The sequence below is a fragment of the Spodoptera frugiperda genome, chromosome 27 (genome assembly GCF_023101765.2).
Source record: "Spodoptera frugiperda isolate SF20-4 chromosome 27, AGI-APGP_CSIRO_Sfru_2.0, whole genome shotgun sequence".
Lineage (NCBI taxonomy): Eukaryota > Metazoa > Arthropoda > Insecta > Lepidoptera > Noctuidae > Spodoptera > Spodoptera frugiperda.
This window is the reverse complement of record NC_064238.1, coordinates 7,987,177-8,005,682: the sequence shown is the minus strand read 5'-3', so window position 1 is coordinate 8,005,682 and position 18,506 is coordinate 7,987,177. Positions and strand designations below refer to the sequence as shown.

Below are 18,506 nucleotides of genomic sequence, written 5' to 3'. Positions count from 1 at the left end.
AACTCGCGGTCCGCGCACTCACAGCGCGCTTACAGCATTTTCGTATTGTTTCCAAAGCTAAAAACGCCGTGCCGCAGCCGTGCCGTGTGCCCGTGCCGAATGCGCGATGATGCGATAGTAAGAGTCGACTATACATGAATTAGGGACCTGACAGCAGTGTTCTCTGTTAAACCTAAACTGCGATATCCAACCCGCTTGAAAACGTAGAGTCTTATTCTCTACTCTTTCTTTTTGCATTGTAAAAACAATAAGTGATATATTACTACGTGCACATCTCCACATGTGTATGAATAAGATAAATGTACCGGCTGTGTTTTGGTTTCCTTATCTAAAGCTCAGCTTATGAATTGAATGTAAGGTACCCTAACCAAATAAGGCCTATCTTATTTTTATTACCGCCTAGCTCGTAGGTTTAAAATGACAATGGGCTGATAATTTCAAAATCTTATATTTATTTATTAAACTTTGTAATAATGGAATCAAAATGGCTTTAGAAACAAAAATTACAATTTTGTAAACACAAATAACTAAAGTGTCACTTTGGCCTTATTGGGAACCCTATGTCTTAATAAGGCCTCAATAAAAACTAGTAAGTATTCAACTTCTTAATTATAACAAAACTTTGTCAATGCTTATAATAAATGTAATGAGATCTTATTAATTAATTTTGGTCATTATACATCAGGCTAAACGAGTTTCTCATCATGTAATACCCAAGTAACATCTTTGAAGTCATCGGTACCCCAGCATCAGTTAAACGAATGAGAATAACTTCTTGTTCTGTAGCCAATTTAGCGACCGACCTAGCTTTCGTGTAGTGGAAACCACTCTTTAGATGATGCGTACTTCTTTGGAAGTTATATCTGGCTTCAGCAGCCTACCGGGTAAAATAGGGTGCATAAAATTCGAAGGGTGAATAGATACTATGAAGAATTTCCCGATATCCATTCACCCCTTTACTGTATCTATTCACCCCGTTTACCCCTTTCTACCATTTTAACAGCGTTTTCCATCTTTTGCAAAATCCATTGGCTTTCTTTTTGACAGAAGCTGGTGATCCGTTTTCTATGAAATTACTGAAAAACAACTATGCCGTAATAAGGCCTACACGTTTTTTCGTAGGCTTTATTAGGACATGGCACATAGGTAAACAAAACAACGATTATATGAAATACACAGATATTATAGCTATTTCACTAATGTGAGGAGATGGCTAAATGTATAATTCTCATACAGACAAAACACGGCACGTCGTATACTGATAAATATAAAAATACTAACAGTTTACGCTACGCGAATTTTATAAAAACTAAAGTGCGCTCCACGTCGTGATTGTTTTCGTCTGTAGGTTCCAACATAATCGCGGCACGGGTTGCTTGCTGTGCTCAAATTAGTTAAGTAATGTGCATGCACACTTCTACAAACTTTGGCGACCATTTGACATCGGGAAGAGGGAAATTTTCAAAATAGGCTTTATTGGGGCATAGGCCTTATTTGGTTAGGTTACCTTATAGTTTTAATCCAGCGTATTATGATAGCAATGCACCATGTATCAGCGGACGAGTCAACAAAGAAATCTTTGTAAAAGTAACTTGGTCTTTATATTTTGACTGTCGAGAGGGTAAATATACAATGGCCCTGTGAAAATGATGAAAACAAGCACGATGTTGTTTCGGGTTTATCCAATATCACTACTATGATTTAATCCTTTCTTGGGGTTCTTGACCTTTAGAACTGTATCACACTCTATACAGGCAGACAGGTGCGTCTATAGTGGGATGAAGAATACTTTCAATTTTTAGTTAGTTTTTTCAGAACGTTGCCCCACACTCAGATTTTGTCTTATATCGTGGGTGCGTATACAAGCATACAATTTCACATGCGCAATACAGTCAGACCCATAACAACAATTTGTGAATCATGAAGAGTTACTCTGTGCGGGAATCGAACTCGCACCCGCTACATGTTGTGCGGTAGCCGGTTGTCACCAACCGTGCACTCAACTATATTCTTTCACCCTTTTTTACATGGGGTTTATTTAATGATTTATTTATATAGTAACTAGTAACATAACTGAAGGAAACTTAGTTACATTTAGTATGCGCATTGCAACCTATTCCTTTAAATAAAACAAGTACAATCAGGTACGAAATATTTTATTTTCATTACAATTAAATTGTATCCTTTTTCTTATCACTTCATAGACAATAATAATTAATTACTTAAAATTAAACGTTTAAGTATATAGGCTTATTCTTAAAGCAGTTCTTCCAGATCTCGAAGAGGCAGATGGTGGAGTGGAACCGGTAGAAGATGGCCAGTGGCATGGAGACGTGGGTGATGATGGTCCATGCCCAAGGACCGTAGAACGTTAGGTGTGCTGGACGGAATTCGGCGCGACTCTGGAATTTAAAGGGGATAGCATAAAGTTTTATATAATATGTTTTAAGTGTAGGAGAGTCATGCTTCGGCACGAATGGACCGGAGTGATACCAAGGTATCACAGACAATAGACGTTTCGTTCTGTAAGTGAGGTTATCGGACGCCCAATTATTCCCAATAATCCTAATCCCCAATTTCCCAACAACCCTTAAATTCTTAACCGCTAAAAAGCCGGTAACGCACTTGTAACGCTTCTGGTGTTTTAGGTAACCATGGGCGGCGGCGATTGCTTACCATCCACAGAATTATTTTGTCTATTCTGTGTTACCATTAGACTAATTGTTTATCGACTATCATAAAAAAAATAGTTTAAAATATCACCAAACATAACATAACACCACCACTACACCACCTAAAAGTACGTACATATATGCCCAATCTTTAAACCGCCTTAAAAGACGAATAAACATATTATTATATCACCTTAATATTCTCTTTACCACCTATCTACAGAATCTTAACAAAACAACCTTAACAAACATATTACCATCGTACAATTACAAAAGCGTACCTTCTCCAGTGTATTGATGGCCCACATCGCCATGTTAGCGACCAGTAGGAAGGTGACGAGCTGTCGTCCCGGTTTATTTCTCCGCTGTTCCGACGTAGTGCTGCGACGCCACCAAGCGTCAATTATGAATAAAGTTTGCAGAATAGTCTGGAAAAAGCAAACTGGCTTAGTAGAGCAAATGTGCTCTGAATGAAATGGACTGGAGTTTTGAATTGACGTTCTTATTATGAAATTATTTATAGAATCAATAAAGGGTTTTTGTTACGGGAATCGCTTGTGGTTGTGATCATCTATAAACGAATTTTGGAGATTACAGTATTGGTATAAGGAACATCTTATCTAATAACAAAAACGTTGTTAAATCTATCACTCTTTTCCTTCCCTTCTCATCATAATCTTAATCATAATAAAAAACAATTAAAATCGAATCGTGTAATCTATAGCGGCGCGTTCCAATTTGTTTAAACTACCGATCGGTATTGTTACGAGCCGTAGAATTTTGACACATTTTGTATGGAGCTTATGTCAAAATTCTACGGCTCGTTTCCATCACTTTACATCGGTAATTTTAATCATAATAACGCGCCGTTAATGTTGATATATTAACCAATGGTACCAAGTGATAACTTACGTACTATTTGGAGCTTACCTGGTTGAGAGACAGGAATTCGGAGAAGAATCCAGTTAAACCAACACTGTCTTTCAAATCCTGAGTGTGATGACTTCCAATGAGACTGAACATGCAGTATACGAACATTCCAGATTGCGCCAGGATCAATAGGAAGGGATCAAGGCCTAGTAGAGCTAAGAAGGAAACAGAACACACGATTAGTACTACCACTGAGATGTTAATAGAATAAATAAAATCATAATATATTAAAAAATAATCAAGGGACAAACCTTTAGATTTCCTTTTATAAGCTAATGCTCTCATTTGTATCAAAGCTGTCATACAAGCTATCAAAGATAATGAGTATAAAATCAACTCGCAGACGTTTACTTCAAAAATGGCGTCCTGCAAAGAAAACATTCATGTTGAAGAAGAAATAAAGAATAATATCAATTATATCATTGATAGTGTAAATAGTTACAGTGATAAATTCTTGATTGTGAGCCAATACGAAGAACATGATGAGCGAAATGATGGTGAAGACGATGATTAAGATCCCAGCGAAGAGACCACGGTGGGCATGTGAGCAGTCGACGGAGAAGTGGTGGAGAGCGGTGCGACTGCCGTGGGGAGAACTTACGCCTAACATACCAGCTGAAAAAGAAAATCAGGTCAATTTGATTGTTATGGATGGACCAAAAGATTTTAATAACGTATTTGAAACATTTTCGGTAATTAAAGATTTGAGACCTCCAAAAAATGTAGTTGTAGTAAAGTGGAATATTACCAAACTGCTGTAGAATTTTCTCAGGCGTCACTGAGTTGTTTCGAGATTTACTTTTAGGAGCATTGAATTTCTTCTCAAAGTCTTCTGGAGTACATTTGACCTGTAATTGTATTAGTTTATTACTTACAGCTCGTGCAAATACTTTAAATATTTAAAGGTGATGTATTAATAACTACCTCTTTCCACATTTCGTACAATATGACGGCACAAATCAGGGAATACTCGATCGTGCAAGGGAAGAGGAAAGGTGCAGCATTTTGTAGAAGTGCACCCATGATGTTAGACCTCCTGCATGGAATGACATCAGCAACGTGCTGGGTTCCATTAACTGGGGCTAGTATCGTATGCTCCAAATGATGTATTTCATGCTTCGTTTCTTCTACCAGCACGTACAACCATTCGCATAGATTCGTTGCCACCATATGCATAAAACCAAATCTCTGTATGAGTTTGAACGTGCCTGATTCTATGTCTTTGTTAGTCAGGAACATGAACTGCATTTGAGCCAGAGTTAGGGCCATTCGTAAAGCCGGTGTAATCACTGACAGGATGGAGCGGCACTTATCTGTCATTTCGAAATATTCACCCAATTCTAAACCGCTGTACACCATTGAACCAATGCCGAACGCTAAAAAATAAAACGCAAAAAGTCGCATCAAATTAAATTGAAAGTTGAAAAGTAAAAATAAAAATTGCATAAATGCTTTCAATTTACCAATTCCGCCAAGCCTCAGATAAAAACTGCCGTAGCGAGAAATGTTCTCTTTTATTATTTTTGGTTTTTCTCCAGGTGTAGTTTTCCCATTTCTATCCTCTTTCAGAGTGTCCTCTATAAAAATTAATTGTATACATATAGTTTGTCGTTAAACAACATACGTAGAGTTAAATTTTCCGCCACATTTATACGAATGGCTGAAAACGTTAGTGGAATGAAAACTAAGGAAGGTAATATTCTTTGCCGGAGTAATTATGCAAACAAATGTGATTTTAATGTCTCATTTTGTTAAGCAAATGTGGTTAATTACTTAAGCATGTTGGTGGATCTTATTGTTTACGGAGGCATTGTGTTTGTTGAAAGGAATTGTAAGCTCTTACCATAGTCGTGGATGATTAGGTTGACAGCCTTTTGTCGCATTATATTTACGTATTGAAACACTACGAATATTAGAGATACTAGGTAGAGATATAAATAGAATCCCTGGAAAAGAAAAGAAGAATATTCATTATCAATAAGACAAAGATAATACAGTTAATACAGGGATTGCCCCACTTCAGTTTAACATTATCTCAAAAAATACGGTATAATTGTCACGTGACATAGTAACGACGCGGTAACTGAGATAAAGTATACGTTTCTATTTATAGAAATCGAAATTTCAAGTGCATTTTTTCGTAGATATTCATAAGTGTCTAACCTGGTAGTAGCCATCAGGTACTCCGCCGGCGATGACTTCAGTGATGGGGAAAGCGAGGCCCAGTACCACCAGCAGCTTAGCGTATAAAGCCGAAAGTGCTTTACTGAGAGCCTCACTAAAAAGGAGATGATAATATGAATAATTTTCATAAATAAAAATTATGTACCTACTTAATCTAGACATGATAGTGTTACATTTTAATGATAATATAATATATGCTAGAATATTATTAATATATTAATATTGCAAGTACTGTTTTTCATTGAAAAAACTTTTGGTTCAAGTAATATCCACATCCATAATTTAAGTTACAAAGTAAAGATTATCAAATTATTTTATTGCATACCGCTTAACTTTTTATGTTAAATGGTTTTTTTCTTTTTTATTGTTTATTTATTCATTTACATCAGGCAACGAGCAACAATATTAATAAATAATACTATACGGATTTTAATAGAGTAGCTAGGAATAATTATTAATCTAAACTAACACATTATTTACAACTTAAAAATACCAAAAAAATAAGGAATAAAACTATTATAATAAAACTATTCTTTTTAAACTTACTTAGTAAGTTTAATAAGAATACGTACTCGTGGAATCACGTGAGCTTATAGAGATATAAGATAAGATAGATTTCACGTAACGAATGATAACTATTTACGCAGAGAAGGTCTAAAAAGTCTTCACACTTAGCTTTTCAACCGACACAATATGAAAAGCAGGAACAACAGTAGTGTAGGACTGTATCAAACGCCACAGCAAGTTCCATTCAACATTTTCACAATCTAATTACATACGTATAGTTGATGTTTGCTTTGAATGTTCACAGTACCATTGTGAACATGTCTATCTATTAACAAATAAAGGGTGCTTTTCAATGGTTTTGACGCGACGGAGGCTTTTCATTGTCTGTGGACTACATGACGCTATCCGACTGAATAATATTTACCTCTAAATAGGCTGCTCTCCTGTATAACTAGAGCGGTGACATCATTACGTATTTTAGGTTATGAAGAAGTTGCATACCGCCATTTTGGATGTTGTTACGTAGTTTTTGTTGCTTTATTATTAACTGCCATCGATTGTTATTGGTCAAATGATTTTTTCTATTGTAAAGGGTTTGAAATTATTTTGTAAAATAATCACGGAAGTCATAGAAGTAATGGTAATTTTTACGTAGAATGAAATACGATTTGCATGTACTTTAGATTAATTTGTTTTAGTTTTTAGTCTCATTGTAATAATTAGTGTATTTATTGAGAAACCAAAGCGGACAGTTACAAGTTACCTAGAACTATCTATTCAATTAAAATTTCCAGTCCTTCTATTAGTTTTTAATACCCAACTTTTTATATAAGTACTTTTCAACGTTTGAACAGATTTAAAAGGACCTTTGACAAAGCAAACGATACAATAAACAAACAAACAGATATACCTATATTATACAAACACATAGATCGTGGAAACAAACCTCTCTCAATGATATTTTACGGGAGAAATTCTTGGAAGTTTACAAGCCGTTGCCCTACTTCATAGAACATTATTGATTCATAAATATCGATAAAAGTTTTTTACTGCGAATGCCGTAAAAGGTGATTAGATATTATAATTCATAGTGGGATATTAGTTTTTAATAGTGATCTTACATAGATTTCTTATAAAAATACTACTACACAAGATTTTTTGCAATGAGTATAGTCACATATCTGTTTTAAGTATAATAGTTGTGAATTTAAAAGTATTAGTATCAATACAGACTCCATATTATAACGAGGCTGCCATAATAGACATAAAAAATACACAATACGAATTTGTTTCATCAAAAAGAATTTAAAAAGTCCCAAATTGTAATAAGACGAAATTTTCACAAAATGATGATATTTAACAAGGTTCCTGGAAATGGTTGAAATAGTGTAAGTTTGCGGTGTGAAGGCCCATGTCAAGTATTTGGATCCTGCGGTGCAATGCGCGTGTCGCGGGCATGTGCCGCTGCCGGCTCACTCTGATTTATCGTACACTGTGCGTTCCAGCCTTACGAATATTTACTCAAGGATTTTCTGGCTTTTTGATTTATATTTCTTATTGCAAATGTAGCCATGTAGGTGTTAAACATGATACAGGTGTCGTGTAAAGTTTTCTAGTCGGAAAAGTTTTCTATAGACATTCGCAATTCGGCACTAAAAGTCGGTATTTTAAAATATGGTCTTGTACATAAGTACAGGCCTGTAAATAAGGCAATATGGAAACATAATAAGTAGTATCCTATAAGAAGCAGTTTTAGATTAATCTTAATGCATCTTTTAGTCTGGTCTGAAGGAGTGTCAGATTCGGAATTTCATGTAGGTAGTACGGAAAAGTATGTTTCCTCACGGAAAATTCTGTACAGTAATTATTTCGTAAATTAACCTTCCCAATAATAGGTATTCATTCCCTACTTAGACATCGTAATTGCAGAAATTTGCATTTCTTTTGAATAATGTCCGTGTTAGAAGATCCTTCCACTAATTTTATTTAGTTTCAACGTACAACGCAATACTTACTGGCCCAATATCTCGGCGGCTGAGGGCGGGTTCTCATGTGACGTGGAGGCGACAGACGTGCGTGAATGCGGCGACAGCTCAGACAGAAACCTGCGCTGTGTAGCCGCACACAATGCCAACGCCTGCGACGGACGACGAAACGCTGCGATTATCGCTGATGGCCGTCTGAAATTATCTTATGTTTTAAGGATTTTGTTATAGTTAGATACAGATTAAGAGTAAAATTCCAATTAATTTTTTTGCTAGGATTTTCTAGGCCACGTGCTACAATTTTCTCCTATCTTGTGTGTGCTATTATTATGAACAAAACATACCAGACATTCACAATTCGACTCGGAACAGTAAGTTGTGCATCACACAAAGACTTAGTATTAAACCTATGCCACGTTGCGCTAGTGCCTGCTGCGCACTACACCATAGCTGGTGAAGGCATGGTGGCATGGCATGCATGGCTGCAGTCATACTGAAATAAATCCTTGAAATACTCTAGAGAATTTATTTCAGTATATGAATTTTCGTTGAAATCAATACATCGGGACAGTTTTCTGATTTATTAAACCAATTAATCGGCCTTAAAACCTGAATAGCGGTTATTGAACCCAAGGTTCTTTAGGACAATATTATCTACAGGCAAACGCATACAAACAACGTTACAGTTTCTGTGATTCTGTTAAAACTGACTCTAAGTTATACAACCCTCCACCCATTCGCAATCCCCGAATATTTCTAAACTCGAATCGTCAATTCATAAATGGTAACGCACGTCTAACTCTTCTGGTGTTGTGGATGTCTATGTGTAGCGTCGATTGCTTACCATCAGGATTTTTTTTTCATATGGAATAAGTCGGCAAACGGCTTCTTACTCTTAATAACGTCACTGGTTGAGTGTATAATAGAAGAACATGATTCTGTACGATAAGTAATTTGTTTGTTTTAAATACCTTGTGTTCAAGTTGGCAGCGAGTTTGGCTTCGATATCCGATGACATTCTTCTGCTGTTGGGTTGTGAATGTGAAAGCTGCACCAGTGGCTCTGCAGGTGTACCCAGCATGGCTTTGGTCCGCTCTCGGAGGCGGCCCAGGTCCGAATATGATGACTCATCGCTTGAAACACAAATTGTATTTTATTTAAACACTTATATTATTTATAACTAATAACCTATACCTAATACGAAATTCAACAATTAATATTTAACCGACCTGACCAATTATAATCGCAATAATTCATAAACTCATATTAATGAAAATCAAGTTTATATATAATTTTTAAATACTAAAACTAGGTCGTTATAAATGTACAAAATTAATTAAAAATACCAATTAACTGGGCATACATACAACAAAAGGTAGAATGTAGACACGAAACAGAGAAGTGACATATTTCCATTAAATCATTATTCAATTAATTTAAATAATAAGTTATAAAATTTAATTTCTGAGTCTTTTATGAAAAGTAGGTACTTATTGTTTGCTGCGAATAAAATGCAATAGATATTTAATTTTACTGGCAGACTGACGTAATGTATATCACAGTATTCATAGTAAGTAGTAATGAAACTATTTATAACACAATTTCATTTTTAAAGGATTGGTAGATGTTTGTGCAGAAGGTGGACAAAGGTGCATTTTTCAAAGAGACGTGGACGAAAAACCTAACATGAATTCGTAGGATCTTGATCATTCTAAAACACATCAGTCAGATTGATAGAAACGAGACGCTATGACCGAAACTTGTACAAATACTTACTGCAAAACATATTTTAACGTTACATACTATTTGCATTTAGGATTAGTGTTGAATTTTGTTTGTGTACACAGCAACCCGTCCTTTAGGACCGTGTGCCGCGCAGTAGTGTAGGAGGCGGGAGTATCGCGATACAAAGCAGTCGATCAAACGTCATAAATATTTTCGAAGCTCTTTGCGACTGCACCGAAATCCCTCTTTGTGTATGCGTTTCAAAACTTCTCGCTCAAATACAGTGTGTTTGAAAATATGACGGCAAAAATCGCAGCACACAAAAAATGTCGGCCGCATTGACAGCGTCTGTGTACCAAAATGATCATGTTTTCATGGGAAAAAGATTATGGAAAACTTTGTTGGATGCATGGAAATTAAGCCGGTTTTAATTGTCCCAGTTTTCATTGAACGTTTTTGTTTGACAGATTTAAAGATGAAAATGGTTCGTTTAAAAGAATTAACTGTGTTGCATATTTTTTTTATTTTATTAATGTGTTTTATTTTGCACTCTCGGATAGAGTGCGTTGCGCTGAAAATATTAAATGTTCGTTTAAAATCGAACACACTGTAACATGAATATTTAAAGAAACGTCTGAACTGCACTTGTATTGAACTATTTCGACTGGAGGGTTCTGAGCGCAAAATCTCCAAAATGTGCATCCGTTCGCCGGAAATGTCTTCCTAAGCTTCGTTGTATCCTCACTGAACCTATTTTGAATAACGTCCGTATGCACAAAATATTGATATTTGAAAAGAATAACACACCTAGATTTTTATATCCTTATGCTTACCTACCTGTGATATTCATTTCAAATATTCTGAATCCTTAAAATACCTACGACCTGCATTGTATTACAGTTACAATAAAAATCATGAATTTACTGCTGAAGAACTAAACTTTTTTAATTAGAATGTAGCAGCATCCTTAAGTTGCTCTACAAATATTGTTCTAGGTACTTAAAATGTATCTAGTCGGCCGCACGACTTAAACATCTAACGCAGTCTTGGCATAAACAACATGCAGCAGGTCCGGTATAAAATTTAGATAACAGATAAAACAGAGTCATGAGACAAAGGAAAATGCGGTTTAAAAGAAACTTTAATTAAATGCTTAGTATCTACCCTTTGTTTATGACGACTAAGGCTTGTCCAGCCAACCGACGCGGACGTATCCATTTCCCCGCGCTTTTTAAAAAAAGAATGGCTGCTTGCACAATGGAATACTGGCTGACACACGTCAATAGACACGAGTTTGTAGGTGTAATACGATTGGGGTCATATTTTTGAATTAACTGCTTCGGAGTTCAATCACCGGTGGTTCATTTGATTTTAAAAACAAATTGTTTAGTGTAGAGGAAAAATATAACTAACAAATATTCAGATTTTTATACAGAAAGTGTCTTCTATATTTTTTTTCACTTGTGAATTACTTTACTGTGATTTATCTACCACTCTCATTAAAAGTTTATTAAATTAATTAACAGATTACATACCTGTCGTTGTCATTTTCTTCGTGCACAGTGTCCATATCTGTGACGGTGACGCCTGGGTGTAGGTCTGTCGGCTCGCACAGTGGGCTTCTATTGGTCGGACTCATCTACAAAATATCACGATTATCACAAGTGGCCTTGTTCCTTAATTACTTCTTCATGACCAAATACTATTCACACATATTTTGGTTACTTATGCGAATGGCGTGCAGACGTCGGCGTCTAGTCTAGGTATATTTATTTGATTTATTTGTAATTTAAATGAATATGTCATGATTTTTATTGTGTCTATCTAATCTCTGTCTGAAAATAGATGTAAAAACGAACCCACCTGTTTATTATAACAACAATCGCTTTTTTCTTAATAAATGTTTTCATCGCCCTAAACTTAGGTACAAAGCACTACCTACTTGTCTCAAGTAGGCGAAAATAAACACAGCATACAAATCGCTTGGCGTGAGTATGTTTTTTATCTATACATTTTTGCGTATAAAAATCCGATATGGCGGAGACGGACGGTCGTCGGGTAATGCTAGCTTACACTGAGGTGAGCGAGATACATGCGTTTGTTTACAGTGATGTAGTAGACATATAAAGTAGGTACTACACATGTTACGTTTAATCCTTTAATGTCTGTTTGCTTAACGCAAGCATGTTCCACTTGAGAACGACACTTCTCCTGTCATTTGACTGATTAAATTGATCTTAGCATATCGATATCCAAATGTAGATGTATACGTCACTAGTTAAGTAGGTACCACTTTGTCTATACAATTACGTCTATTTAGTTTAAAATTAATACAAATAGAAAATTAAATTGATTACCTTTAAGTTGAGGGATCGATGTTTTCTTTTCAATTATTTATTTATAAGACAATTAAGAATGAAAATAACTGAACACTTGAAAGTATCTTGGCTAAGTAAAAGGTTGTATTATGTTCGATCTTTGGTTCTGTTATGAGGCCCGGAGTGTGTGGGCTATTTCTTATCACTTTTCTCGTAAATAGCCGCTAACTGTTTCTCTTTTGTGATTAAATTGCACCTGACTCTTTTATGTATCTGCTCTATTATCTAGTCCACGCAAAAGAGTGTTATTAGTTGTGTAATGATGACCATGGTAAATAGTTTTACAAGAGTAAACAAATGTGTAAGTGTATCTATTGAAAAACATAGTTAGTCCATGATCAAATTCAATGTGGTCTTATGTTCATCCATTACGATCCATATTCGTGGATTTAAATGCGTTTCGCATAAGTTACATATTGTTAATGTTTTTATTTAAATTTTTTATGTTTCGAAAATTTTAATAAGATGTTACGTTCCATTGCGACCTAATCTTATTACATCATCGTAGAAATTATGACCTAGAGAGTTGGTTTTCAATACCGCGGATAAATGAGACATGCTCCAGAAAATTCTTAAGCCACGAAAGATAATTGCGCTCAAATGTTTGTCTATGACTATGTTTAAAGAATACACAAAGTGACTGTTACATTAGTTTCAAGAGCTGGTACATAAAGGCTAGTTAAGAAAATTGGATTTTTATTTTAATGTAGTACAAAGTGTAAGATTAAATGGTGAGTTTGTTTGTCTTGTGTCCGCCGGGCGGTCCGCTCTAAGGTTGTTAGGTTGTTGAATAAGTTTCTGAATTAAGAGAACTGAAAGTTTTCTCATCTCGAGATTACAGCAAAGTGTTTACCGTTTGGCTGTAGGATGCGGCCGCGGTGCCGACACCCCTCCGTACCATCCGTACGCCGCCGCTAGGCACGGGCAACATAACGCGCACTCGATATCGATATTATAAATTTAGTTTTTAGTTACTTTATAATAATTATTTTTGTATGGTAATTAATATTAGTGAGGCTATGTTTATAAGTTTTGTATGTGTTTTATAAAATAAAATAACTATTATTTACTTTATGATGTACGGCACGTTCGTGCATTTTATCAGATAATTTAATTCACTTTAATAATAAAGTGATTTAAATTGCATATCGGAATGGTTGACAAATACCGTACGGTACGGTAGCGGCATGTTAAATTCTACTTCTCTGATAAGATGCATTTGTGTATTGTTGTAGGCTTGCAATCGCGGTCGGCTGTTTTCATCTTGATAAGGCTTAGTATCTTATCTCTAAGAAAATACAATTGGCAATGAATGATTTCCGCCATATTATTTTTTTTCTACGACGTTTCATTCTACTAATTAAGTATTTGATATCTCATTTAAAGAACTTTCGAATAATAAGTAATAATGCACAGGTTTCGAATCACACAACTTTCGAATAATAAATAGTTAATTTACTGGTAAATAATTACGGTGTAATCTTAACAATCGTTATTTATTACCTACTTATAAACAACTAATACAAAAGTAGTATTAAAACACCACACTCATAACAAAAACATCGACAACAACCACATCACTAGTGTTAATAATCTAGGTATTTTCATAAAATATTTGCGTGAGTGTATCGCACCTGATGCCAAACGATGTCGCTGCACTTTAAACTTACTGAGATTCACACAGACACACAAACAACGACCGTTAACTAATATTGAAGTGAAAAACTTAGTTGGACGTGTGTCTTTAAGAATGGATTAACATTTTATACTCCAAGAATATATGGTTTAAAGTTTCGTTCGGAGATTGGAGCGAAGACAAGCGGCTATGAATCTTGCGGTAGATTTTGTCGGCAATTTCATTTTTAAGTTTATCTTGTCTAAGTGGTGGTTTGAGAATTTTGTAGTTGGTTTTGTTTGGGGAAAAGGGTTTGTGACTAGTAGCCGTAGTACGTTATATACGATTTGGTACTTTTTATGTACGTTGTCGTCTTTGCCGATAGGTGAATGGCCTGGAGTGAACGTGAGCCATTGAAATGACGATGATGACGATGAATCATTTTATTGAAATCATTTACCGCATCCTTTTTTCGGTTTCTCGAAAAAAATCTCAGTAGTAGCACGGGTGGGAATTTGCCCGGTATATGGAAATACTCACTCCCTATTACATGGGAGTTACAAAAAATGGGTATGCATTGTACAGTGGCATTATGTGTCATAATGTACCTACCCTTTTGGGGAGAAAAGGCGTGACGAACAATTTATATATGTATATGCATACGGAATATTTCTTTAGAGCGATATTTTTAATTAGAATAAAACGTGGAACTAGAATCCAATGAATAAAGTTACTAATTAGATGTTTCTACATTTTGTTAGATGCAGTTCTGAATAGTGATATTAATTAATGTTCTTACGTAATATGCTACAGTTAAGATATGAAACAGGATAACGTAGAAAACATGCATGTATTAAGATACTATTTCTTGGAAGTTGTTACTATCTTATTAAATTATAAACTCCTTTTATTTTACGTAGGTACGTTAAAGGCATTATAATAAAGCACATATTTGCTTGCAAGTATGTTAAGAAAATTTTAAGTGAATTTGTCCATTAGTACCTACATATTGTTGCTCTATGATACCATTTAAAAGAGATTTTATAGAGTATTTTCGTGATTAATTCATAAATATAATTCAAGTAACTCAGATACCTACCTTACTCATGTTTTGATTTATGGAAATGGTAAAATCGATTAGATATGTACTTGTAGTTGATTTTCAAACAAAAATTACGTAACTATTACTTATTAAGCAAGCAATATTATTTTTTGAATCTTATTTGTATTCTTGCTCAATACCATTACTATGTAGTTAAGAATTTTAAATAAGAAAGCCAATAAAGAAAGATAAAGGTAATGAAATTCATTCCAGTACCAACTTACTAATAATACCTTATTTTGTGGGAGAAAATCGTGCATTGCGTACATTCCCATCAAGAGGGAGTATCAGACTCTTACTGACTAAAAATCACCCCGTTCCTACTCCTGCTTTATGAGTCGGAACCCCGGTAAACCCGTTAGTCAGCAGATTCTTACTAACAATACCTACCACTGTTATGTTCAAAACTTCATGTCACAGCAATTAGATTGACAGATACCTACTATTCTACGTATTGTTTACATTTTCCATATATTGTCACAGTAAAAAAAATGTTTCCATTAGACTAAAACCAATTTAAATTAGTATTGTAAGTGTTGGAACGTCATGCACGTATTATCGCCTTCAGTCGTGAGGTGAGTTAATTTGCACCCTCCAGCAATGTTCTCTTATGTGCAAATACTTCGTTATATGTTTGCCTATGTAAAGGTGCTTATGTATTTAAATAAATACTTTTGTTGCAAGTAAATTATTTGGTGACATTGTTGGTTTGCTTTCTTTGTTGTGTTTGTGTTTTGAGATGATTGAAGAAAATAGCTTGATTTTCTTTTTTTTAAGTTTTTGTCTTAGGTGGAATATTGAAATTATATAATAAAAAAATGAAAACATTAGTTTCAAAACAAACTGATTTTGGGTTCATAGTATAGCATAGCAAAGCGTAACATGCTGTCTACGTGCAAAATTACACCGAATTTGTTTCAGTTTGGTATAATAGAAATACTATATAACACTAACAACATAGTAAGAGAAAACTTATATATTTATTAATATTTCAAATACTTATAATTTAAAGAAAAGTGAAAAAGTGTAGAGTTATACTAAGAATTGTAGTAAAAATACGCCTTGCTACCAGAAATCATGTCAAAAGACGTAATTTTACATATGCTACGTAGAATTAATATAATAAAATATAGATTTGAACTCGTGATTCTATAGAGCAAATGCCAGTGCAAATACGCATCGACTACACAGCTGCTTATAACAGAAATTCTTCGTGTATCGATACATGCACGTTGAATTTATTCGCAACTATTCACCATCGACGCACCATGTTAATCCTAAAGTATGCCTTTCGAAACAGGCTGGTTGCAAAATAACGTTGTTTATTTTACAAAAAAAAAAACTTGTTATTTGACTGTTGCGGGATTTGTTTTTTTTATATTGGGTGTGTTAGTTTTTTGTGTAGTGTAGTAAAATACAAATATTTATTTTAAATTTTACTAATATTGGTTTTGGGAAATTGAGTTATAAAGTAGATATACTAGGGAAAACTTGAAATAACATTTAAGTAAGTAATTATGGGTATAGTACTTTATTTATTTCTGTAAATTATAGTTATACTTTAGAAAATGAATAAAAATTTAATTTTATAATGATTATAATATAACTCACCTTAGGCATTATTCACCCGTCGAATATTAAATAAAAATACAAAGAAATATATTTTTTAAATTACAACATTATTACGACCACCATTCCACTGTCACGGCCGTTCGATACGTTCTTTTTTTGAATAACAATAATTTTGACAGCTTACTATCACGCTGTCAATCGTGAAGTAGACAGCACGACAGGCACTCGCTAATTGTGCGATCAATTTATAAAACACGACCTAATACGTATCTATTTACAATGTAGAATGTTTCTCTTTTTCTCATTGTATTCTCAAGTTGCCATTTTATTTGGTCGTATGAACCGGTTTTTTCCGGTTAATTAAAAAGTAACGATACATCTAGTTTGTATAAAAAGAGAAAGGGAATATATATATTTTTTACTGTTCAAAATTGGTTGAATAGAATAGATGCAAATTGATTATTATTGCCGAACTTGATTAAGACCTTATATATTTTGTCTAGAATTTTTAAACCTCAAAAGTCGGTTTTATTCAGAGAATCGGATAATATTACCTGCTTCGTTTTGAATTGTAATGATTAAGCAGATATCTTTAGCAGTCGTCTTAGTTTGTTCACCTACCATCGAAGTACAACCCATAAAAATATTGACAAAACAAGGAAAATAAACATTAATCAGAGATGTTTACATTTCCCCTTCGTGTTCGAGAAAATACTTTAAAAATGTATTGAAAATCGATATTGGTATTTTTTCAATTCTAAAGATTTGCCTAAATTCATTTATATTATCAGTCAAGTACAAGCTCACAAAGTTATTCAAACTTGAAGTTTCTATAGTCTTCGAGAAAATTCTATAGAAAGGTTTTGAAAATCGAACCAACAAGGGCGCCATGTTTCTTGTTAGAATTTGAATTTAGATAGAACTAGATTTTTTTTTTCTAAGTATTTAGCCCGAATATGTCCGTGCTCCACCAAAGACATTATCTGTGTTTACATGATTATTTCTTATGGAACTTTCAAACTGCTGTCAAAACATCGTGTTTACAAACATATACTAAAATATTCTTTTCATTGGATTAACTAATTCCCGAAAATGTTTCATGTTTGTAAACATTCATAGCCGCAGTGTGAGAGTACAATATTAGGCCTAACATATATGTAGGTATTATTGATACATACATACTATGTTAACTTCTTTTTTATGCAGTTAAGTTATAATACTTTAACACCAGCAGACCAAGACAGTCTAGTCTACTGTAGGACTGAACCTCCCTGTATAGTACTATTTTGTCAAGCTTGACAGACGGTTTGAAGAATGTAATTTAAGAAGCTCAAGTTTATCAGAGAGTGCTGCTTCCCGAATGTGTTTATAGTCCCTTAGCCATTGGGGTAGTAACAAACATCTCCGCCGTCACCACTCGCTTTATTATATGACGACTCTGGAAAATTCTTAAAAAAAATGTAAATAACAGAAATTCGGTGGAATAACAATTTTTATTTAGGTCTTAAACATGTACCTATAATATGTAATTTGTAATACAATTCCCTGTTTCGCGCCAATGAATAAAATCTATCATAGATATATTTTTTAAAACTCAATGCACCATAGACTACTTAAAAGTCTATGAACCATTGACTGCTGAAAATTCTATGTGATATATATTCATTTTTTAATCTTTTATTTTAGGGGCTATTATTCTTAGAACATGCCAGCCCTCTATGTGATATAAACTGAATCTACTAAATGAGAATGGACGTAACAATTATAAGTATAAGTACTTAGTTCCTCCAATCTCCTGCATTGAAGTTACTATTTCCCGTATTACGATTTCCTACA

The 18,506-nt window shown here is 34.3% G+C and overlaps 1 protein-coding gene across 3 annotated transcripts; it reads right to left on the bottom strand.

Annotated features, from left to right (window-relative positions):
* Positions 1-2,140: 2,140 nt before the first annotated feature.
* LOC118263704 (proton channel OtopLc) lies at positions 2,141-16,905 on the bottom strand. 3 transcript variants are annotated; one of them, XM_035575854.2, is made up of 14 exons: positions 16,710-16,905; positions 11,539-11,642; positions 9,250-9,411; positions 8,309-8,473; positions 5,766-5,880; positions 5,446-5,548; positions 5,066-5,179; positions 4,527-4,978; positions 4,351-4,450; positions 4,045-4,217; positions 3,854-3,968; positions 3,603-3,757; positions 2,954-3,100; positions 2,141-2,402 (listed from the first exon to the last, which is right to left on the bottom strand). In XM_035575854.2, the coding sequence occupies exons 1-14, from the start codon at positions 16,716-16,718 to the stop codon at positions 2,229-2,231; spliced, it is 2,088 nt and encodes a 695-aa protein (XP_035431747.2). In that variant the 5' UTR covers positions 16,719-16,905; the 3' UTR covers positions 2,141-2,228. The 3 variants fall into 3 exon arrangements, with proteins under 3 accessions (XP_035431747.2, XP_035431749.2, XP_035431748.2); XM_035575856.2 differs by lacking the exon at positions 16,710-16,905 and adding an exon at positions 12,361-12,495; XM_035575855.2 differs by lacking the exon at positions 16,710-16,905 and adding an exon at positions 11,867-12,083.
* Positions 16,906-18,506: the final 1,601 nt, after the last annotated feature.